The sequence below is a fragment of the Amblyomma maculatum genome, chromosome 2, assembly GCF_055883805.1.
Source record: "Amblyomma maculatum isolate TAMU_Amacu chromosome 2, ASM5588380v1, whole genome shotgun sequence".
In the NCBI taxonomy this organism is placed as follows: Eukaryota; Metazoa; Arthropoda; class Arachnida; order Ixodida; family Ixodidae; genus Amblyomma; species Amblyomma maculatum.
In genome coordinates, this window is record NC_139345.1 from 148903008 (window position 1) to 148928044 (window position 25037).

A 25037-nucleotide genomic window follows, 5' to 3' on the forward strand; every position below is an offset into this window, starting at 1 on the left:
CTGAAAGAGATCCGCTATGGTACAAGCTTACTAATAGAATTAAAATACAAACAACTCTGTTACACAGACTAAAAATTGGTGAAACGTAGAAGCCATGTTCACCAAAAAGCGCGAATCATCCAAGCCCACAAAAATTCCTTGGAGAAACAAAAACTGTGCAGCAAACCTGTGACTTCACACTTATTATTCTTTATACATCGGCTGATAAAGTGCCGCTCTGGGTAGCAGATTTCATTCTTTAGGTGTTGGCGCAAAAAAAAAATTAAAAACTAATTAGCTTTAAACTACTTTAGAATGAAGCTATTTATTCTAGAATGGTCGCATTTCCTAAGATGATAATGATGCTGTGTTATGTGATAACGACCCCATTATTGCTCCTGGGGGTGAATAAAATTTAAATGCAGTTATTTCTAATGGGAACAGTGACTACCGTCCAAAAAATAAACCTTTATTTTGAAATTTTAGCTTCGAAGTCACATATTCCCCCAAGCTACCATGAACCGAGTTCTAGTGCATTCTTTAATTTATGTCGATTTCCAGTGAATTCTGTAATTTATGCCGGTTGTTTCTTTCTAACGTTTTCAAAGCTGTATTGTAAAAACTATAGAGATACGTCTGTGGAGTCTGTGATCATGGTTTTCACTGCAAGACTGGCGTTATTTTCGAGATAGATATTGGTGATTAGAGAATTACAGAAAAAATATTTCCTCAACTTTTTAATTTTTGCTTTTAGAGCGCTTCTGTTGTTACTTGCGAAGCTGGAGTATGTTAACACCAAGGCAAGTCCCGTCTTCAATGGTTTTGTTTTTTTGTTAGTCGGCTCTGTGGCTGGAGGTAACGAAAGTTAAAAATACGCATTTGAAAGCTCGTTGAGTTGGCTTCCTCGCACAGCGTAATGGTGTAATGGTGTAATGATGTCATTATGTGAGTTAGTCCCACCAAAATCATATCGAATTTTTCAACATTATCAAATACACAACCACCATCTACATTTGATGCAAAAGAAATGCTATAAGCGCCACTTTATGAAAGTGCAATGTCGAAAAGCTAACTCGAAGAGCATTCAAATGCATGCATTTGACGTTGCTTCACCGCTTAGTGCAAGGAGAACAACAGTCGTTACCAAATGCATGTCCATTATTCATGAGGGTGACAGAAAAAACCCAGACTCTCCCAAATACGGCGCGGATGCCCTACTGTATAGGCCGCCGCTTCGATCGGACTAACGGTTCTGGAGCTTTTCGGCACATGTTTATTCCTTTCTTTATCCCACAGGCGTACATCTCAGATCTCTACTTCCTCCCTGACTATCTCGCCATATGGCAACTGTTTACCGTGTACTTTGTACAGAAGCTAGGTTCACAAAGCGCTTGCAGTGTCGTTTAGTACACGTGATAAATTGGCACAGAGACAACTGCGATTCTATCAAACCGCAGAGAATTTTTTTTTTCTTTTAATGGCCAGCTTATGCCGACGTACAGTAAACGCTTTGGGAAGTCACTCATCTCACTGTCTCCAACCAGTGGACTGCGTGTAAGGGCGCTTGTATAGGCAGCAGAGACACACAATGAACCTATCTGCCTGTTTAGATGAACTTGCTACCGAAACGCCACGATAAGCATAATTGTGCAATGTCTATGCAGTGCACTTTGAAGCCATTTCACTTCATATTTGTTCGTTACACGCATTCAATGCAGTAGCCGTAGACTTTTGTCTTGTTTTTTTTTTTTTCTACGAATTCGCCCTTTCCTGGATTCTTCTTTTTGTCTCTCCCTCCCCAGTTGACTCCCCCGGGTGTAGGTAAAGACGTCCCAGGAAGATTCGGCCCCGGAAAAAGGGTCCCCGGAAGAAAAGGCCCCTAATGAAGCGGCCCTTGGAGAAAAGGTCCCCAAGGCAAAAGTTTGCCCAGAGACTATAACCTTCCAAAACTCACTTGGCACAAAAAATAAATTAAAAAAAATAAATAAATAAACAGTTCATTGCAGTCTGTGCCGACTTTGATAATAGATGTACCCTCTGGATGCGTTATTAGTAGCTTTGAGTAACTGCTATTAAGAGAAAGCGCTACTTAAACCTCCTCGCAGATCTTTCAGTGACGAGGGTCAGCCGTTCCGGTGACCACGGTCTGCATTACCGGTGATGACAGTGAAATTAAGATGGCATCCTGAAGCACCATTCCCAGCGTCCATTGCCGAAGCCGGTGGTCAGCGCGCAAGCAAGACGAATGGGAGCGAGGCCGCTGTCGGAGTACTGGTCATGCCACGATCATGCAGTGCAGGTCATGCCATGAAAGAGCACACTACTACTACAAATCGACACCTCGATCAGTGTCACCGGCGAAGCGCAGATACGCAGATCCAGATGCGCGCTTGCCGTTGGCCACTCTGTTCCGCTGCCACCCTCTTTTCGTTGTTGTTGTGAACGCCCCGCACGAGCCTGCATCATTGCAACTCGCCATGTAAAATCTTAGTCTACGCCTTTATTGTACATTGAGGAGCTACAGCATGTGGAACGAGAAAACACGTCGAGAAACAAAACAACATTCAAATTTTGTTCAAGCTAAAAGCGTAAAATGAGATGCAAGGTCAAATAAGCAGACAAGGGGCGCGAGATTGTTAGTGTCCCCTTGCTAATTCATCGTGTACAATCTCAATACGGCCGTTTTCTCCACTATGTTAGGCCAAACACCTTCTTTTTTCGAAGGCCCCAGGCCAGGTGAAAAACTGACATTTGGATACATTTGACTTGTCTCGTTTGGGGACATTTTTTACTACTTAGCAAAAAGGGACATTTTTTTTTTTTTTTTTTTTTTTTCCGGGGACATTTTTCCGCGGTCGTTTCTACCGGGATCTTGACTTTTCCATGTAGTGTAGCTACAAATTTTAAGCGCGGGTTTCTTTTTTTTTTCATTAGTCTCGCTCCCTGCTTGTATTTGCTCACTGCCTCGAGGGACGTATCAGCCTTTAAGGAAAAACTGTGCACGTCTCGCAATACAGTCCCATTCTTCACATTGTGCGTACGGCTGGACGCTCAAACTGACAAGAACTGAAGTGTTTTCGTGGCGTCCGTGTTTCGAAAACTTCTGCCGGCCCTTGTACATTCGTTCAACCGTCTTAATTTGTGCTTCAAGAGCTTAGTTTTAATTCTTGGTGACATGCGCTGTGATGTGATCTTGACTCTTCAGCAATTTTTCCTCATTGATAAACGTAGTTGTTTAGTAATTCAATGTTTATCGATCATTCCTGCTTTGCTGGTGCCGCCCTTGCAGTAAAATATTTATCCACTAATGAAAAAAGTTCGTCTCCCTGTAGATCACTGCATGCACTGAGGAAGCACGGGAACAAAAAATATACATATATTTTTCTCTTTGCACGGTGATTTTTTATCAATGTGCAAATAAATTTATTATAGTGCTTATAAGTTATCTCTGCTCCTTACATACCCTGAATTGTACACTTTGTCGCATTCTCGCTTATATTACTGGCGTAGGCATGATTGCGTCAACAAATGACATTGGAGACATCGTTGATGATTAAAAAGCGTCAGAGAGGAAACTGTCTGCAGGTGTCTTCATTGTGCGCTACTTTACAACAAGCAGAGTAATGTGCCAAACTTCGTGCTGGTAGAGGACACCGATTGAACCACAGTTATAGGATGTTAAAATTACTCCTGGTTGTGATAGCGCGTGTGCATGACGCGCCACTTGCTAACTGATAGCAGCAGCGGATAAGTAACCGCGCTGGCTATATAAGCGCGTCAAAGAACGAATAAAAGTCATTCCTTATCCGACACCTGGTCTGGGCTGTTTCTTCGAATGCGGCCAGCTCGGCTGCCGCCGCTACTACATTTACTACTGGCGACGAGGATGGGATCTGCGCGGCTGTCCACTTGTTTCGGCAACTGCTACTGAAGACTGCGATTTCCTGGCCGGCGCTGCAATGTCGAAGGTGGGAAAAATTGATTTCTTTGACGAAGGAAGCGAAAGCGAGTTCTACCTGGAACGATTTGAGCTTTACGTGGAGGCAAACGATGTGGCTGAAGGCAAGAAACTAGCTGTGTTTCTGACGGTCGTGGGCCCTCGAGTGTATGAGGTCTTGAAGAACCTTTTGATACCCCGCTCTCCAGCCAGCAAAACGTATGACGAGGTCACTACCCTGCTAAAGAGCCACTACAGTCCCCGAAAGGCCGTGATAGCGGAAAGGTGCATATTTAACCGTAGAGTACAACTCGAGCAGGATACGGTAGCTGAATTTATGGTTCAGCTAAAAAACCTGGCCAGAAGCTGTGAGTTCGGCGAATTCCTGGACGAAGCGCTCAGAGACAGGCTAGTCGCCGGGCTACGCTGCGTTGACACTCAGCGTGAGTTGTTTGCAGCTGAAAAACTGACATTCGAAGAGGCGTGTAAAATCGCTCTAAATCGTGAGCTAGCCTCCGCCCAGACTCAACAAATAAAGTTAGAACAGCACCAAAGTATATTGCAAACGCAACCGAGGCTAGAAGTTGATCAGCTGGACTAAGGGCGCCGGGTAAAGAAACACGATAGACACAAAGCGGAACCCCTGGAATGCTTCCGTTGCGCGAAAAGGCATGCAGCCGAAAGGTGCCGGTATCGCAAGTACAAGTGCCATATCTGCGACGAGCAAGGTCACTTGAAAATAATGTGCAGACAGCAGGCGGTCAAAACGAAGGCACTGAACGTAATCGATAGTCCCGCAAATAAGTCTGAGGACGAGCAACAAATCTACAGCATGTCAACGAGTACTTCTGCATACTATGTCACTGTTAAGATGGAAGGACGGGCCGTAAGAATGCAAATTGACACAGGGGCGCGTCAGTCACAGTCATGCCAAAATCTGTTTTTCGGCGCGAGTTTCCGCATTTGGCAGTGGAGGAAGCTACCGTTCCTTTAAGGACGTACACAGGGGAACTGGTGCCGGTCGTGGGATCGGCAAACGTGCAAGTCGAGTACGGTAATCAAACTGAGATTATGCCGGTGCTGATAGTAGATGATGGTGGAAAAGAGTTGCCGTGTCTACTGCGTCTCAATTGGCTGAGTAAGCTTAAATTGAACTGGCAAGAAGTTAAAGCTTTACAGCAAGATGATGCCGTACTTGAGATAAAAAAGAAATTCGAACCCGTGTTTTCGCGGCAAATGGGGCTGATAACGGTCTACAGGGCACAAGTCCTTTTGAAGCCGAACAGTAAACCAGTGTTTTGTAAGGCCCGTCCAGTGCCTTTTGCTTTGAGACAAGCTGTGTCCGAGGAACTTGACTTCTTGGAACGGACTGGCGTATTAAAACGGGTCACTAGAAGCGATTGGGCGAGACCTTTGGTAGTAGTACCAAAGGATGGAGGAGTAAAAGTACGGCTCTGTGGTGACTACAAGGTCACAGTAAACCCCGTACTGTTGAGTGAACATTACCCTCTTCCCGTGCCAGAGGATTTGTTCGCAACGTTGGCAGGCTCAAGGGTATTCTGCGTGCTAGACCTGGCTGCCGCTTACCAGCAAGTGGAACCTGACGAAGACTCGAAGGCTGTTTTAACTGTAAACACACACCAATGTCTTTATCAATTTCAGCGACTGCCCTACGGCATCGCAAGTGCTCCTGCCATATTCCAGTCGCTCATGGACTGTATTCTCAAAGATATTCCCCAAGTAGGATGTTACATTGATGATGTCATCATTTGGCGGTTCGAGTATCACTGAATGTCGCCAAAAGCTAGAACAAGTGTTGAGACGATTACAGGATCACAATGTGACACTGCGCATGAAAAAATGCAAGTTCTTTTGCAGTGAAGTCCGCTACCTGGGTCACAAAATTTCAGCGGAAGGAATAAAGCCACTGCGGTCCAAAGTAAGGGCAATAACTGACGCACCTGAGCCCACAAATAGTACTGAGCTGAAATCATTCCTTGGAATGATAACCTTTTACTCAAAGTTCCTGCCAAACTTGGCAACAGTTGCTGCCCCGCTGTACGAGCTTCTGAAGAAAGTAAAACGTTGGGAATGGACAGACATGTGTGTTCAAGCATTTCAAAAAACAAAAAACTTGCTCATGGACAGTCCGGTACTATCTTACTACGATCCAAAGCAACCCTTGGCTATGAGCTGCGACGCGTCACAGTATGGGCTCGGCGCAGTTATTTTTCACATACTTCCAAATGGCATGGAAAAACCTCTTGCTTTTGCATCCAGGACGTTATCACAAGCGGAAAGGGGCTATGCCCACATCGAGCGAGAAGCGCTAGCGATAATCTTTGGCCTCAAAAAGTTTCATCGCTATCTTTATGGGCGAACATTCGCGTTGTTCACGGATCAACCATTGCTAGGCATCTTGGGTTCGCAGAAGCCTGTTCCATCTTTGGCGGCGGCTCGAATGCAGAGATGGGCTTTGATCTTGGCTTCTTATCGTTACGACTTGAGATATCGGAAAGGATCTCAAATGCAAGTCGCAGATGCGCTCTCCAGACTGCCTGTTGCAGGGGGAACCAATGTAGATCAGACATATACACTAGCCGTTTTCCAAACTATGCCACTGACGGCCAAAGATATTGCCAAAGCGAGGAAGTATGACCGTACGCTCAGCAAGGTATACCGATATACACTAGAAGGATGGCCAGCACAAGTGCAAGATGCCGAACTTGTGCCGTACTATAGCAAACGCTCGGAGTTATCTCTCGAAGCAGGTTGCATCACGTGGGGGAACAGAGTTATTGTGCCCACAAAGTTGCAGGACTCTGTGTTAGGACTGTTGCACGAGGAACACCCTGGGGCGTCACGCATGAAGATGCTCGCACGCAGCCTGCTATGGTGGCCAGGGTTAGACTCTGACATCGAAAAAACTGTAAAACGCTGCAGCATTTGCCAAGCAATGCAAAATACTGTTGCCCGTGCTCCACTCGAGCCATGGCCGTTTCCAGCCCGCTGCTGGCAGCGAGTAGATGTAGATTTTTTTTAGTTTGAAAAACGACATTTCTCCTGTGTGTCGACTCGTTTTCAAAGTGGCTCGAAGTGTTCCCTATGTCCTCCACTACCGCCGCAAAGACCATCGAGTGCTTGCGAAGTCTGTTTGCTGCTTACGGATTCCCTGAACAACTGGTTTCTGATAATGGCCCACAGTTTTCATCGCAGGAATTCCAGGACTTCCTCGATACATGTGGCATCCGACGCACGTACAGCCCGCCATACCATCCGGAGTCCAACGGGGCAGCCGAAAGGGCAGTTCAAACGGTCAAGAAGAGCCTTCGCAAGCAGCTCCTCCACGACAGCAAGGGAGTTAACAGCAGATCGCTGCGGGAGAGACTGGATCACTTCTTGCTGGCGTATCGGACAACACCTAACACGGTCACAGGCAAGTCCCGCAGAACTGTTCCTGAAGCGAACGCCGCGCACAAAGCTTTCATTACTAAAGCCGTCGTTTCGTGATGACATGGAGAAAAAGCAAGAAGTAGTAAAAAGGCAGCTTGATCAACGAAGATCGATTTTCCGTTCGTTTAGGGAGGGCGACTTCGTATACGTGAAAACAGTCAAGAAAGAGGTGTCATGGACGGAAGGGCGTATAGTACGGCAAATCAGCCCTGTGACCTACCTTGTAGAAACGCAGAACGTCGTCCGGCATGTTCATATTGATCATTTGCGTTCGCGAAGTTGTTTCCGACATGCAGGGTTGAAGACCGAGGCGATGGGTCCTAGATTACCCAGGACCAAGGACTCCGCACGCCATCAGGAGGCCTTCGCTGAACCCCAACAGGCGCATCATGAGGTGGACATGCCTGCCCTGGGGATACCCAGCACGGATGAAGATGGCTTCACCGCACGCCAGCAGGTGCATCCTGAGGTGGGCACGCCTGCACCTCCCCTTCTCGAAGATGCTACAAATCGGAACCCACCACCACTGGAAGAGCAGGAAGCGCTACCTCCAGCTGCTGACATCGGGGATCCTCGGACACAAGCCGAAACTCATTCAGACTCTCGAACACCTCTGCGCAGAAGTCAGCGCACCCGAAAACCACCTGACCGGTACACTTCTCATGATTTCCGTCATTGAAACCAAGTATTAAAGACAATGATCTTGGGGGGAAGGAAGAATGTGATAGCGCGTGTTCATGACGCGCCACTTGCTAACTGATAGCAGCAGCGGATAAGTAACCGCGCTGGCTATATAAGCGCGTCAAAGAACGAATAAAAGTCATTCCTTATCCGGCACCTGGTCTGGGCTGTTTCTTCGAATACGGCCAGCTCGGCTGCCGCCGCTACTACACTGGTAAAGCGTCTTCCGGTGACAGTGATCACAAAAGTTCAAGAAAGGGTTTTATGTCCACTTAAAATGGTGGCCTCTAAAATTCCACTAGAAGATTGTTGCACCTGGAAAACACTAATTTGAACAATAGACATCCCAGAAAGACAGAAGTCAGCCCAAGAAAAGCACGCTTTTAGTTTCCTTGGATGTAAATACGAATCGTTCTTCCATACTCATTTTGGTTTTTCATATAAGCTACGCACTAGCAGGAAGCCCAATAAGACCGAAGCACAATATATACGCTCAAAGCAAAGGATTGAAACGATGCTTCACTACGCGATGTAAAGACAAGGTCTCCATGCACATGAGTATGACCTTCAAGTGAGCCAGAGGTCAAACCACGAAACATTTGTGGTGTCGCACCCCATTGTCACAAAGGTTAAGGTCAAGGTCAAATGTCAAAGTGATGAACAGTGACGTGGACATATGGTTCCGTGTCACGTGATTATTGGCGTCACATCGTGACTCAGTATATAAAGAGGAGTGCGCAGCGCGCCACGCCATTGCTGAGGCATGGAGCCCGAGGAGAGGCACGCGAAAGAAGCTATTGAGTTAAGCTAGGTTTAACCGTGGCTAAGCCTACGGCAATTTTGTGTGGCGTGCTCCCTTGATTTGGGTGGTATATAGGCAATTAAAGTCGCCATGAGTTAAATATGAGATTACAGGGTGTGCACTGTGGGCGAGAATGAAAACAATTTAACCTCTAAGAATTTGTTCAGAAGTTTCGCTTTCTTTAAATTTAGAAAGTTAGAGGTAATGCTAAGAGCGCTTTTTCTGTGGGTGCCGACGGATATGATCACCATAAAACGACCGCAAAACAGTGGCAGATGCTTAATCATAAGTCTGTCGAGTTTCGTTCATGAACATAAAATGTGGTTTGTTGTAACCATTCTTCGCGGAGTTGACGTGAATTTTTTATTCCTTTTTCAGGATAAAATTGCACGCAAGGTGCGTGTATTCAAGTCGAAGGCGTAATATCACTTCAATGAAACGTCCTTGATGTGGTCATGACTTCCACTCTGGTAAGATTGGTTTACCAGGGGCATTATTACTGACTTGATTATTTCCTGTGAGCTGCCTTAGTTTAGAGCGTACTGTCGTCGTGCGATGAATGACGCATGCTCATTTTCTTGATTTTCTTGTTGGCAGCTGTCCAATGAGTTGGTTGTAGTGTTTGAATAAAAAATAAGCGAAAGAAAAGAAAGAATCCTGCTGGTCAGCACAATCGCTATATCTAATACGTGAAGTACTCGAGCCACCTCGACGATATGGTTCCTAGGTTACTTGGGACCCAGCATAGTTGTATGCTGTTTTCTTCAGTCCTGGCTCTGGCTATATAATGGGTCTTATCATAAACTACTATTTACAGTATGAGTACATTTATGGAGTACAGTGCTGTGAGTATGCTGAGTGAATCGGCATACTACAATATTGTCACTGATGCTCCCGCTTATACAGATAGCAAGACAGCGTAGCATATTTAGGACCTGTGCTAAAACAGCAGAAATGCATTCAAGGAGTGTGTGATGAGGGGCTAGTTGGTAAGGCATTATTGAAGACATAAAACTACGCATGAGGCAGGACACAAGGCACAGAAGAGAGGCAGACAGGACGAGCGTCCTGCCGACAGGACGCTCTTCCTTTGTCCTATATCGTCCTGTGTCGTTTCTGTGTCCTGTCTCCTGTGTAGTTTTATGTCTTGAGTATAAAGCAGAAATGCCTCTGTACAGTCGGCTCCTTTTTTTAAAAGCATCGGGTGAGCCGCGATTGGACGCCACTACTGCGCCGGAAGACAAAGGAAAGGAAAAAAATTACCGATGATTATGTTAATTTCTAATGCGAAATTTGAGCGCTGCTCATGAGCTGTTTCACCTTTTTGATAGATTAAGGAAAAAATTTCGCGCAAGACACGTATGTACAATTACAGATAGCCTTTTTTAATTTTTCACAAGTATTCCTTCAAGGAGCACTCCACTAGCAGTTCTTGGCTGTCATGAAAGAAGCTTTGTGGTCGGAAAAATGAAGAGAGCAATTAGGTTATCGGGAGATTGGCGTGGACCCATAGGAACGTTGCGCGACGAATAGATAGCAGCGACTGACTGATGCCGCTGACACCGCTAGCGAGTGAAGAGAACGTAACCCTGCGTTTCGGTTTGGGATGCACACACCGTGATCCGCTGATAGCGAGCCGGTGTTTCGGAAACCCGAGAGCATGCTGCGAACGAGGTAGCGCGCGCAGAAATCGGATAACCCGCGCAGTCGGCGCCACGCAGGAAGAAGGGGGCTGAGCTGGGGGCTGAAAGGGGGGCGGTGCTGGTTACGAGGCCGACGCCGACGCGAAATCCAGGAACGGGCGCCAAAGAGCTGCGCTCTAAAAGCATGGGATGGCAACGGCACGCCCACAATTCTTCCTACTGGAGTGAGCGTCGTCTGCAAGACCGTTCAGATTAGTGCGACGCCACTCATGCAGATGAACTGCTGCAATGTGTCCAGCCAAACAGACTGCGACTTTTTTTTTTTTTTTTACCGGCTGCACACAGTGCGGTTGGTATTTCCGATAAATAAAGAAGCGTGCACAAGAAACCGGCTTCGTCGATCGCTGCTTACGAATAGCTACAGGGATGGCCAATATCGATGTGTTAAGGTAAAGGAAACGCTGGCGAGTCGGTATATGCGAACTTATACAACCGGGGTCTATAGGACCCCTCCGTTCTCGTTGCGATTTCTAGCACGCCAGCCAGAGACGGTCGACAACACCATCGTTTGTCGCCCAGGCTTATTTCAGAGACCTAAAATCTTCCGCATCATTTAACGACCTTTTTAGAGAATTGAACATTATCGCTATGCACCGCCATTACTAGCTCCGCATGCATCTCCTTTAAATGACGGCCCTTCAAATACAGAGAGCGGATCACTGCGAGTGCTTCCAATTTTTCGGTGATGTTGCCATAATTATGTTGATGCCATAAGGACATTATTTGGTGCTATATAAAACACAGTTTTTATATTCCGCTAAAATTAGATAGGGGTGCATTCATTTTTATGTACCTTGTGGGCGCCTTTTTTAAGGTTGTGGTACCTATAATACGCGCTTTATGAATCATTTTTGTAGATATCGCTATGAAAACGAAGGCAACGAAATGGGCAGTGTTTGTTGGCGGAGCGCTAGCGCCCGGCTTGCTGGCCATTAAAGCATATCTCATCATCATGACATCCCACTGTTCTGTCTCCATCATGTCGCCGTGTTCTACCGTGCCCGGCATGCACCGAAAACCACGACCCAACCGAGTGTGTCAATGTAGTCAGGCAAAAAAGACGGCGTGCCCTCGAGGCGAAGACTTCTGTTAATTCTCTACTACCTGGGCTTCCCCGTGATGGCCAAGTACTCATAAATAGGGCCCGTACGGGCTACGCTCTCACAGAAGGCGTGATTGCCCAATGGCTGTCGAGTAAGACACCCAGTCACCATGACCTTCTAGCAGCTGAGCCAAACAATCAGTAAGAATACGACGAATATGGGGCCCCGAGTTACATGCACAAAATACAACACGGACGTCAGCCCAACGGTGCTGCACATGTTGTAGGACTGCCTTGGATACCACAAAATCAGAAAAAATACCTTCCAGGTTCACATTGAGTGCTCACACTGCACGAAGCAACGAGGACGCTCGGGCCCGTCCACGCTGCTATCCCACTGGGAGCTTGCACGTAAGCCATACAGGGTACAAATGTGATCTCCCTGTCCCTACTCCCTCTCTCCCGTGAATAGGCCTTCATGTCAGGTCTGTTTATTAAGGATTACTAACTGGCGTATTGCTTTGCTAACACGTAACACCCTGGTGGAGGTGTGGGGTGCACAACCTTCTTATTCTGCCTATGGAGCTAAGTTTTCCGCTGGTCATGGTCGTCGCCCGCGGCTACTTGGACACTGTCGGCCGGCTTTACCCCAGCCCAAGATGACCCGACCTGACGAGCCGCTCCCCAGCGCTAAACATAATTCATGACGGCCAGACTCAGATCCAAACCGACCGACCCTACGAATGACCCCACGACCACTAGAGCCAAGTCAGCACCACCATCCAAGCCGGATGGCATTTCAATGGGCGTCGGCCTCAGGCAAATCGCCAACTGGCCTAGAAGCTTCGTGGACAAGCATTCATCACATCCCCCTGTTCATCGCGATAGCAATAATCTAAACTTCTATTCTTTCTGTCTGTCCTCATCGTCACTTCATGCATTTCATTTCAAGCAATCGATCGGGACGATCGCTCGGTGGCCCCGGGTCATGCTACCAATACGAAGGCGACGAACCGGGCAGTGACGCTGGGCGGAGCCCTTGTGCCAGGCCCGCCGGCCATTAAATCATACTTCATCATCATGGCATCATATCGCTCTGTCTATCATGTCGACGTGTGCCATTGCTTGCCACCAAGTAACAATATCGATTCGCTCTTTAACAAAGCCGTACTAAGGTGGCTGCAAGGCTTCTAAAGGTGGCGTGTATAAGTGGCGATCAAAGACTCTTGGGGGCTTTAAGATTGGGTTCCGATCTCACCCGCCCATCTCAAAACCGAAGCCCGAGACAGCAGCGCCTGTCAGCTCGGCTATGTCATGTGGTCTCGTAACGTCGCACGACCCAACAAGGACCACGTACCAGTGTACGACCATGTCACCTGTCAGCTACAAAATGCCGCTGCCATACCCGTGCTTTTCCTCATGGGACTCCGACGACAGACTTTCTGAAGAACGGTGCTCTTAACACTATTGCGTTTGTACAAACTATACTGATTGCGTTTACACAGAGTACCTGCTTCTGAAATATAACTCTTCTTCACTACCTGCTCAGGCAACTCCTTCTTCTTGTCCTTTCGGACCTCCGGTTTCCTCCTTGTCAGTCTTTTCAAATATGACACATAACCACATGGGTGGATTGACCAAGGTGTAGTGTCATATACACGAAAACTCTTTGTTGTTATTGGCCTCTTGAAGAATGACACGTACTTACCCACCATGGGGATTGGCCAAGGTGTGGTGCTGTCCACAAGCTCAATTGCAGGGACAAGCTTGTCGCAAATTGAGATTGTAAAGAATTATAAGAATATAGCTATAAGAATTGTGGATATAAAAACTAACAATCATAATTTTCATTAATAAAACCTGAAACAAGTTCGAAAAGGGTTAGCAGGTTAACCTACCAGTTGCTATAATATATTTGTGCATAATTCCACAAATAGTGTCCAGCGCAACTCCCCTGGCACAAGCACCGAACGACAGTAAAACGGGTAGTGGCAGGGGGATTCCTAACCTAGAGAGGGGAATCTCCAGGTATGCCCTTCTCTGAAGTGTGAACCGCCGGCATGAGAGGAAAAAATGTTTTAGGGATTCCACTTCTCCGCGTGATGCACATATGTTTGTTGGTGTCCACCCACATCTGGATAGATATAAATTTAAGCCCGGAATTTTGCTCCAAAACAACTCCTTTCCGTCTCTTCTTCGTTTTCATATGCCTTCTCTGTCGTCTTCAACTCTATTGACGTGCTCTCCAACTGGTTCTTTCAGCGAAATCTCATTGTGAATGAAGAGCTCAAAAGCATATTCGGGTGAAATGGAATATCTAGAGTCAGACGCTATTCTTTCTTTGCTAGCTATTTTCGTTTTGTTTAGTCGAACAAGGAAGCAGCTCTAATCTATAACAGTAATCACAAAGTCTATGCTACAAATCACCGTCGACGAGGTAAAAGACGACAGGCGGCGGACGACAGCACGCATTTCGTCACGCGCCGCACACGGAGAAGAACCGAAGCGCTGCAAACAAAATGGCCGCCAGTAGCAGTCCTGCCCTTCCAATTCCCGGCACATCGGGACGCCTGGAAACATCGAGGTTCGGGAAGCAGCAGGGTGCCAATTGGTTCCACTCGCTTCCCGCAGTTCGTCCAAAGCCTTGGGAATGCCTGGAGCAGAGTTCACCGATCCCCGATGATGCAGCAGCCCCAATCACCACCACGCGGAAGCAGCGGCTTGCATCGGTCCGGACTAGTGACTCGCAAGAAGGGACATCGCAGCGGCTACGACCACTTCCCCAGATCGCCAGCCAGCATAGAGCTACACGAGCGCCCGTCTCTTTGCCCATATGCTTGAAGGAGAGGGGTGCAAGGATCGCATGCAGGTCACCCTCATGTGCCTTGTCGGCGGAGCCACAGGAGTGGACACAGAAGCCAGTAGACACAAATGCCTTCGAGCTGACGGACGTCACGCGACCCAAGGCCTGGTCTACGGAGGTGAAGACCGTGAACCTGGAGGCCTCCCTCCGTCTGGTGCCGCAAGCAGTTTCCACCCCTGTCATTGTAGCTGTGGCGAAAGAACGCGGCGGAGCGTATTCACGTCATTCTGGTGGTGAAGATTTCAAGGCAGCAAAGAAGGTGCTTATTGGTTCCTACCGGCGAAAACAAGGCGGCTCTGAGTCACCGCGATCGATTGACGTCTGCTGGATAGACAGAGGACCTGTCGTCTCTCCCACGCATGCCGTAGTCCTCCGTAACCCGCTGAAAGTCTGGAGGAAGACGTCCGTCGGTAATAAGGAAGAACAAAGAGACGTTTTCACCGAAGCCAACGATGAAAGCCAGAGCAGCTTTACGAAATCTTCGCTCTACGAAGGAGCCGACGACAAAGCGGAGAAACAGAAGACGCCAGCGTCGACCTGTATCGACACTGTGCCTCTCTTCCTTCTGTTTGCGGTCCTTTGCCTGCTCGGCTTGTGGGGGCTCCATGCATTGACAGCCAACAGAAACTTTGGCGTCGCCTACTCGGTCCTCGGTGGCAAAGAGCGTAAGTCTGATGGCGGCGTCGGAGATTCGCTGACCGTGCCTCCCGAGGACGACCTCAAACCGATTCCCCGAAGGCTCCACGAAAGACGTACTGCACAGGACCAACAAGAACGGCTCGAGCGAGATGACATCATCGCCACAACTCTGTCGGGACAAAACGCCAGCGTCAGCGAGATGACTGATGACGTCGGCCATTCTCAAAATGCCAACGTGGATGCACACCCAAGTGACACCCAAGTGCACACCCTTTAACAAGGCGTTAGTCGTGCACGTGAGAACTGATAGTCCAAAAATGTGCTCTCCATCACCCGTGCGACCTCCTCATGATGCAGCCACCTTATCTCCAAATAACTGGATTGAATCGCTGACGCCACTTGCCTACGAAATTGCTCTGATTTCGCAGTAAATGTACCGCACACCCTTCGCACTGGTACCGGTGATGAATCGATGCTGTTGGGACTAGAGGCTCGCTGCTGCCTCTACGCCCGCTGTAGTTGCCGCAGAACGTGTCATCGGTTCCTGATGTCGCGAAGACGCTACAAAAGCGAGACACGTATGCTTCAGTACTCGGTACATTTCCAGGATTAATATCAAAGCTTCGAGGGACGGCTGGCCTTTAAAGGGCTAACCATAGCATTTGGTGCACATGCAATGACGCAAAAACAATGCCATTTCCGAATATTTTACTTCAGAGGACCACACGTATTTGTCCGAAACCAGCTGCAGTGTGTCATCATTACAGAGCCCGTAGCAACTCACCTATGTCAAGGTAAGCAAAAATGCATGAGCAAGTGAATACTTGGTTTTCAACGCTGTGATCATCATAACCTTACTAAATTTATTGTAGCCCTGAAGCATCTCCATATACATTCAAATGCCCCTATTTTGTTAAGCTGCGGCCACTTGATCATCACAAACTTCCTAATCTCATTCTCTCTCCGGATTTCCTGCCACCCCTTGTTACGCTTGCTTTCTTTTGGAATTAGTCAATTTACCTTAGCAGCTTTCGTATTACGTGGCAGACCGATTATTTCCAATTTCTCCATGTTTAGAGTCGCTTTCCAACGATTGTCTTATCGGATGTATAGGACAAAACGTCCACAGAAATTACGGCCCCGGAAAATGCGTTCCCGTAAGAAAGCATACTCGGAAAAAATCGTTCTTGAGGATGCACACCCTAAATGGGAAAAATAAAAATTAAAAAAAAAACGTAAAATTGCACATTGTGTTAGATTCTTCTTTGGCCTTGTGAACAGGTATTGCATGAGATCTGGGCCCTCTGGGTGTTGGGCATATTTACACGCACTGTAGAAGGCATGACAAAAAACCATGGTGAAAGATCCTACAGAGCCGATGGCCAGCGCACCATTTTTACCGCAAACAAAGCGAAGACGAATTAAGCCGCTGTCGACGGGGTCGTGTACCGGATCACACCACAGTCGTGAATCGCAGGTCAGGCCACGAAAAAGGGCACAACAACAACAATATTAGTACAAACTACTTCAAGTAGGGACGATGTTGAAGCGCAGAATGATCTAGAGATGAACATACCCTCGGCCACGTTTTCCACTGGCATCACAATGTTTTGCTTGTTTCGAACGCCTAGCATTAGTTCAATGCAGTGTTTGGTCACTATTGAGCCGGCAGGTGGAAGTGCTACAGAATGCATTATTGCACCTCGCCGCGAAGATATGCATCCTTGTCTTTGTAGCACAGTGAAAAAATGCAGCACGCGGAAAGCGTAAGATGGTGGAAAAGGAAGTACAAATAAGGTTTAGGATGAAACCATAAAAGAATGTCAATGTAAGATCAGTAAAAGTCGGTCGCTGTAAGCGCAATTCCCCGTTGATGAGCTAGGCCCCATGCGAAGCTAAATCTTGACATTGCGCTACGTTACGGTATACAATCAATTAGGAACATGTTTTTCCACTCTGCAAATGGGGACTTCGTTTTTTTTACCCGAAGACGTTTTTTACGGGATCATCGGCGTTTACATTTTTCCAGAACACGGAGCAATCGCGAAGTTCAAGCGGAGACATATATCGGATAAAAGACTGCAAATATCTGCGCATACGTTTCTGATAGGCCGGTAGGTTCATCCACTTACTCGAGTATTACTCAAGCCTGAACCTTTAAATATTGCACATGTGTCATATGAGAGGTAGAAGGCTTAACTGACTGGCGCATTCTTGGAAGATCAGCTAATGCTGATCAACTATATGCCTGTTAGGCAGCTGGGACCACTGGATTTTTTGCAATAAGGGACCTCATCTACCTTCTCGTCAGCCAAACCTCAAGACATATTTCTTAAGGTTATTGCCCCTTTCTCTCCGCATAAATTCCTTGCCTAAAGAATTAAGGTTTTGTGAACGAACAATTAAAGCTTACATGTCCACCCGGTTGGAAATAGCGTTTGTCTGCGCATACTTTAAGCACAGCCAAAATTTATCTCCCATATCCCCCAATTAATCATGTCCTATGCCAGCTGCATCTACAAAATCCCCACAAATTTACTAATCTCACCCCCCCCCCCTCCCCTAAATTCCTGCCGCCGCGTGCTAAGCTTGCTTGTTCTTGAAATCCAATATGTTACCATTACGACCCCCGGTTATTTTGCATTCGCATTACATGATCTTCCCATGCCCATTTATTCTCGGTTTCGATGTCAGTCTCTCCGATTTGTTCTCTTAACATTACACCTCTTTTAACATTGCACCTATCATTTTCGTTCCATAGCTCTCAACGCTTTCCTCATTTCAATTTGAGCCTGTAGTCCTACTGATGACGATTATGATGATGATGCGATCGGGGTCCCGCTACCGTGGACGGAACCTCGCGGTAACGGTGTTGGGCGGCGTGCACGCCGCCTTTGGGGACGCCACCTGGTGACCTAAAGGCAGCCTGCGCATGCGCAGTACCGCACATCGAGGCTCCCGTTGTACTATATCTGCAGAGTATCTGTTGTTGGGAACACCTGTTTCAGGTTACCATCTTGAACTTGGCTACTGTTGTCATCAACATGAATGCTTTCTCTGTAGCATAGATACCTCTTCCATCGATCGTCAGGTAGTTTAGGCCTGCGTCAGCAGCAGTTGCGTTATCCGAAGAGATCTCCTAGTCTAATCTCGAAACCGTTTTCTGCCGTCTCCGAATGCGAGTTCTTTTCCATCAAGTCCACTCTGCTGCCCGAGCAGATAGGCTATCTTTTCTTCGCATACGCCTCGCTCAACTGCATTTCTTCCTTTTGCTTTCTGATAGGACAGTATTTCTAGTTTAGTCCTTAATGCGCGCTGCTCCATTTTTTGTTAACTTTAAATCCGCCATTTTCCGTCTACAGCTACAATCGTAATAAAATTTACTTGAAGCTTTTTTTAAGTTCCTCGATACGGCGCTCTGTGGAAGTGCTTGACCGGCAATATTTAGCTCTCTCTTGTGGCATTCTAAATTTCTGAAAAGCTCATTTTTATGACCGGATATATGTGCTAAGGTTACACGAAATAATTCTTCTACCGGTAACATTATTTATATGAATGGCCTCGGTCATCAGTCACTGCTTGACTTGGAAGAATGCTCTCCGTTGCAGATTTAAATGGATTGCATTGATAATTCTTCCTCAGATTGCTTATTATTTCTTTTATTTTCTTTATATTATTTTTATAACCTACAGCGTTTCATTCCACATTGAAGCGCGCAATTATGGCCTGCGAGTCTTGTGCGCTTATGCTGTATGCCAAGCTGGCCACTGGGCCCTGAGCATACTGTAGCTGATATTGGCATGCTCAGGCTCAGGCAGTCGATGGACTGCAGAACTCTATTAGTGGCAACATGTTACATTTTCCTTAGCTGTCCAGGTTATGAGGTCATCTTTAAGGTTACATGCCTGCAGATGCGTGGCGGTTCCGATGTAGAAAAACGTCTCCTCCATTTTCCCTTAGGATAGCTGCCCTTTTACCCAAATCACAGTGGCCTATGCAAGATTTTGCCTGGGATCATTAATAAAGCTTCATTTTGCAAAAACATGGTTCTCACTCATGTTAAAGTACACATGCGAACAAGTGAAAGAACTGTTTTTTTTTCGCAGGTGGATTTAGGCTCCCCCTCTCCGTTAAATAACATATTCAGAGATATTACAGCATCTGCGTCTTGAAAGGCAGACATTCCCGAAGCCCGCTAAGGGTCTTGGTAAATAAGAAGAGTGTCACCTTCGAAGGTTACAAACTATGTCATTTAATAATCCAGCAACACTTCACGCCATTGAGCCGGAATCCTTTTCGGCGCAGTGCAAATTTTGTGGCCAGGAGGCAAACCTATGTCATTTAATAATTCAGCAACACTTCACGCCATTGAGCCCGAATCCTTCTCGGCGCAGTGCAAATTTTGTGGCCAGAAGGCAAACTTATGCCATTAGGTATGGGCTTGTCAACAAAATACCAGTATTGATATAATAAATCAGCCAACGTGGGAAGGCTAGGAGGCGGCCCTGTCCAGCTCGGACCTCGAAAAACAACGCGCCCTCGTCGAAAGAGCACGGGCAGCGGCTTTTACCAACGGTGTCCCGGACCATTAACCGGACCAGCCTTCCCTTAATCTAAGCCAATGTCAATAAATGTTTTCATCATCATCATCATCATCATCGTCGTCGTAGGTGGAAATTGAAGCAACGAAGTTGAGGCGCCTGCTCGCGCGATAACGGAGCAGTAGAAAAAAAAAAGGAAGTCCAGCGCAGCTATCGAAAATGGCCGGCCGCCGCCGCTTTGACTTTCCGGTTTACGAAACATCGCCAGGGCTTTGGTCACCACCTCTCGGAATACAACTGCAATGTGGGCGCTTTCTCTCACTCCCCAGCCTTCGTCTAACGATACCGGAAATCACGAACACGCGGCTTCCGAACCGACTGAGACAAGTTGGCTCCGTAGTCCACTTCACTGCTTCCTCAGCAGGAGCCACGCTGTCGCAGGACATTACGTCCCACCAGTCACGGACGCCGGTGCAGTTGGCCAGGAGGCGCATACCGATAAGTATACCGCTGTCGTTGCCTTCCCGTTCCACGCTGGAGGATACGGGAGGTCGCGATGTCTTGCTGCCTGCTTTGTTGCCCGAGCCGCAGCTGCTGCTGAGTAACGCTAAACGGACAACTGAGGGTATCTGCAAGAGCAATGCGGATCGCACTCGACTTAAAGCTGGGCCCGGACAGGAGAATGACGCGAGACTGGATATTTTCGCTCAAGCCGCACCGGAAGTTATGGCTACTCCAGTGATTACGATACCTTCCAAATGGAACAACGAGCCAAATCTGCACTGTGTCAGCCAAGAGGCTGACGCAGTGGAAACTACTGCCAGCTGTTCCTTCCGAGAGAGCACGAGTGGAGGAGTCGCCTGCACTGCCGCTCAACCAAACTCGATGCATCTGCTGGAAGAGGCGTCCACCGGAAATAAAGGGCATACGGACTACTCCTTAGTCAGAGTAGCGGTAAGAGAGACGAACGCCGCCAAAATGGCGGCGCAGGACGACCCGTGTAACGAGGCCTTGGAGCGGCCATCAGCGGCTTCTAACTGCATCAGCACCGTGCCCATGTTCGTGATGCTCACGGTGGCATCCCTGCTCTGTGTGTGGGCGCTGCATGCAATGAAGGGGGACGACAGCACCGGCGTTGACTTATCCGGCCTGGTAGGCGACGCTGGGATCGGAGAATCCATGACTGTGCCTCCCGAGGATGACGTAGCCGTCGCAGTACGAGAGCTGCGCAAAAAACGAGTCAAATATGGCTCGAACGGCGATAGGAAGCAGCGGGCAGGAATAATGGCCAGCCGATATCTGGGGCGGGATATCGACAACGACGATTACAACTCAACAGCGGCTACGGAAGAAGACACCCCGCCCGTTCTGACGCCTTGACCCTTCTGTCACTTTCTAGCTGCTGTTAAGTGCGATTTAACCGGGTGTTGATCAAGGGACTCCCGGAAATCTGCGATGCGTAGCCTTGTCCTAGAAATTTGTATGTCCGAGCAAACGCCAGGACAATTAGGGTTGAACTGTTAGCACACGACACGCGCCATGTTTATGTGTATACGATGCAAATGACATTAAGGAAACAAAGCTGCTGCATAATATATGCCACGAAGATTTCACAAACATGAATATGTGCTACGCTGAGCACTAGCTTTATACGCTTACCGCAGTAACACGGTTATGTGAAATAGTAACAGATTAAATTAGTGTGATGTCACATTGATGCTCATATACTTCTCGGGCATTATAAGCTGTGCATGTTATTATTTTGCAGTTATTAAATTCTTTGGATCCGAAAATAGAATTTAGATTTTAAATTGTTTTTTCTTTCTTGGCTTGCAAACTCTTGACTGCGTACTAGGAGGTGCCTTTAGTGGAAACTAATTCTCGAAGCACTGAGGAAGGTGTCAGCCGAAAGACATCCGCTTAGCCCAGGGTACACGCGGGAGAGTTTAGATGTAATCGCTACTCCAGTTCATTCCTCACACAACATCCTCTAGAAGGCATGACGCGAGCACAGTCACCTTCGCTTAGGGATTCCAGCGCCCATGCGAGAACCAGGCTCTGAGAGTAGCGCTAAACGTCCGCAAAGGGCATTTTTCTGTTTTCTCAGCTATTATGGCTATAGAGAAATGCATTTTTACTTTTGGCTGTGATTTAATCTCAGAATTTAATAATTGCTTAGAGGCCAAGCGCGCGACCTTAACTTCACAATTTGAGTTCACTTCGCAGCCCGGGTACTCCGGCACAGTGGTCAGAGTACCCGGGTTCGAACCCGACCTCGGCGGTTGCGTTTCGATGGAGGCGAAACGAAGAGGCGTCCGTGTGGTGTGCGATGTCAGCGCACGTTAAAGATCCCCAGGTGGTCGAAATTCCTCCGCAGCCCTCCGCTTCGGCTCCTCGTTCTCCCTTTTCACTTTCACTCCCACCTGCCTCCCTTCCCTTACGGCGCGGTTGAGTTGTCCACAGAATGCAAGTGAGACAGTTACCGCGCCTTTCCCTTCCTATAAATCAATCAGTCAGACTAGCTTTAGCATTCTAGTGAATGAAAACGATGAGGGAGTAAATAAATCGTTTTTGTTTTCATCCCTCACAGGATCTACATGTACAGCTTTGAAGTCTTAGCCATCGATCAGCTGTTAAAACCGAGACAAGTGACGCAAAAAACATATCAATTATAAATCATTTACCGGTCTTAGACGAATGCGACCGGATGACCCACGTGCAGTAATGTCTTAGGCGTAACGAGGAAGAGATAGAACGCGCATCGAAGAGCCGTAATTACAAGGGTTTAAGCACAAACAAGCACACAAACAGGTACGAGAACCACTACTAAACAACAACCAAAACCGAAACTATCGATACAGTGTATACTCCTTCTCTTTGGGGAAAACGAAATACTGGGATTATTTTAATACAAGAAAGTACGAACTTTTGCACAAAAGAAAATAGAGATAAAATACGAAAAAAAAAACAAAGTTTATGGTTTATAGAGTTTAACGTCACGAAGCGACTCTGGCTATGAGAGACGCCGTAGTGGAGGGCCACGGAGTAATTTCGACAACCTAGGGTTCTTTAAGGTGCGTTGACATCTCACAGCACACGGTCGCCTTTGCACTTCGCCTTCATCGGAGAGCGCCCCGGCTTCCATCCCACATTGGACACAGAAGTAGCCGAGCGCTTAACCACTGGTCCCGCCGGGGTGGTGCAGTGGTAAGACGCCCGACTACTGTGCCGGAGTACCCGGGTTCGAACCCGACCGTGGCTGCTGCGCTTCGATGGAGGCGAGACGAAGTGGCGTCCGTATGCTGTGCGATGTCAGCGCACGTTAAAGATCCCCAGGTGGTCGACTATGTCGTCTAATTCACGCCTTCGTCCTCAGCCGTTTCTTATACACAGTCCCCTATCTCCGACTCAACAGGCAGGAAACAAACGCTTTGGACGTCATGTTGCGCACGACGTTCAAGACGGCCTTACATCTCCCAATCAATACTTCCACAGAACGCCTTCTACAGCTCGGCCTCCACAACACAATTGGGGAGCTTGTGGAGGCCCATCGCCAAGCCCAATACTTGTATGTCACCAAGACCTCCACCGGTCGCCATATTCTGGAGACTTCAGACATTCGCGTCCCAGCGAATGACCCTACCCTCCTTCCCATACCTCGCCCCAACCACCAAGACCTTCTCATCAAGCCTCTCCTTCGCAACATGCACCCCCAATATCACGAGCAACGCCGCCGAGCCCGAGCAGCGGCGCTCCACAAATACTACGGCTCCGAAACGGACGCCGTATAGGTGGAGGCCGCATGTACGAATGAGGGAGCGGTATTGGCCGTCACCAATTCCTTCCTGCAGCCTGTTGCTACTGTCCCCTCCCCTCGGTCACCTCCTCGGAGGCAGCCGAGGAAGCAGCAATCGCCTACGCGCTTGCACACACGGAAGCACGCTACATAATTTCCGACTCGAAAACTGCGATACTAAATTTTGCGCGTAGTAGAGTTCTCATTTCTGCGTTCAGTATACTGAGCTCGCTCGCCACTAACCCACCCCGCTATGTGGAACTGATATGGGTGCCTGCGCACTCCGGGAATCCCGGTAACGAGGCCGCCAATGCGTTAGCCCGAGGTTCTTTAAACCGGGCGCCGGTGGCCTCCGATCCGGGATTCACGCGTGATCGCATGCACGCCTTTAGTGAACTAACGCCGACATATCGGGTCGAGCGACTACTCTACCCTTCACCTCACCCATCATTAGGCAACTACCACCAGACGCTTTGGCGACAACTACAAACGCGCACACTCCCGTCCCCTCATAGTGCGTCTCGCTACCACCACACCCTCACCGATCCCTCCTGCACCCTTTACAACAAACCCATCGTCACCATCCCCCACATTCTGTTCCAATGCCCGGCAGTACCTCCCCCGCGGGGTCTAGAGCACCTTACCACCTGGGAGGACTGGGAGACCTTGCTGCACTTTGAGGACCCGGTTCGGCAGAAGATCGCCACAGACTGGGCTGCCGACGTAGGAACAGGAACATTTGAGTGCAGTGGGGCCGGGCGGGGGCCCAGGGGCATGCATGCCCCAAACTCCTCTGTTTTAATAAATTTATTACCACCACCATCCCAAGGTGGCCGAAATTACTCTGTAGCCCTCCACTACGACTCCCCTTTCTCTCTATTCACTTTTGCGCCCACCTTCATTTCTTCCCTTACGGCGCGGTTCAGGTGCCCACAAAGAGTGTGTGACAGATACTGCGCCTTTCTCTTCCTATGAACCAATTAATAATAATAATAATAATAATAATAATAATAATAATAATAATAATAATAATAATAATAATAATAATAATAATAATAATAATAATAATAATAATAATAATAATAATAATAATAACCCCTGCACCACCACGGCGGGTGGAAAAATAAGATAAGCACAGACAATCTAGAAAAAAATGTGCGAAAAAAACACACTAATTACTGGGACAGCACAAATTTATTAAAGGCACTGAAACGTAAAAAGACGAATACTAATACTCAGAAACTTAACTCTTCTGTTGGGAATAATCGAGCAATGTAAATCGCGGTGCTTCGAGCAAATGATAACTGTAAAGTGATTTGCAATATCCTGGTGATCCGTAATGGCGTAGCGGGGATGCAGAACTGAAGAAGAATGTATATGAGGGTAACTTCGGAAACCAGTAACTGAATAAAGAACTGAATCTGAAGGTCGCGCATCTTTCTCTAAGGGCGCCACACACGTCTGTAGCACTTCCCGATGTTGCAGGTGAAATGGTCAATTTTCCTCGAATGTAACTGTTTTTTTTCCTCCCTGGGTTTCGAGCTGCTGATGCGTTGTGCAGATGCGAACCACGCCTATAGCACTGCGTATAAAGATTAATG

The 25037-nt window shown here is 47.7% G+C and overlaps 1 protein-coding gene across 1 annotated transcript; it reads left to right on the forward strand.

Annotated features, from left to right (window-relative positions):
• The first annotated feature begins 3791 nt into the window (after positions 1-3791).
• LOC146200147 (uncharacterized) lies at positions 3792-8199 on the forward strand. The gene has a single exon (XM_084595379.1). The coding sequence runs from the start codon at positions 3939-3941 to the stop codon at positions 4515-4517; it is 579 nt and encodes a 192-aa protein (XP_084451505.1). The 5' UTR covers positions 3792-3938; the 3' UTR covers positions 4518-8199.
• The last annotated feature ends 16838 nt before the right edge of the window (positions 8200-25037 follow it).

Coding starts and splice junctions, on each gene's coding strand:
- LOC146200147 (XM_084595379.1), top strand. CDS start 3,939: ATGTCGAAGGTGGGAAAAATTGATTTCTTTGACGAAGGAAGCGAAAGC.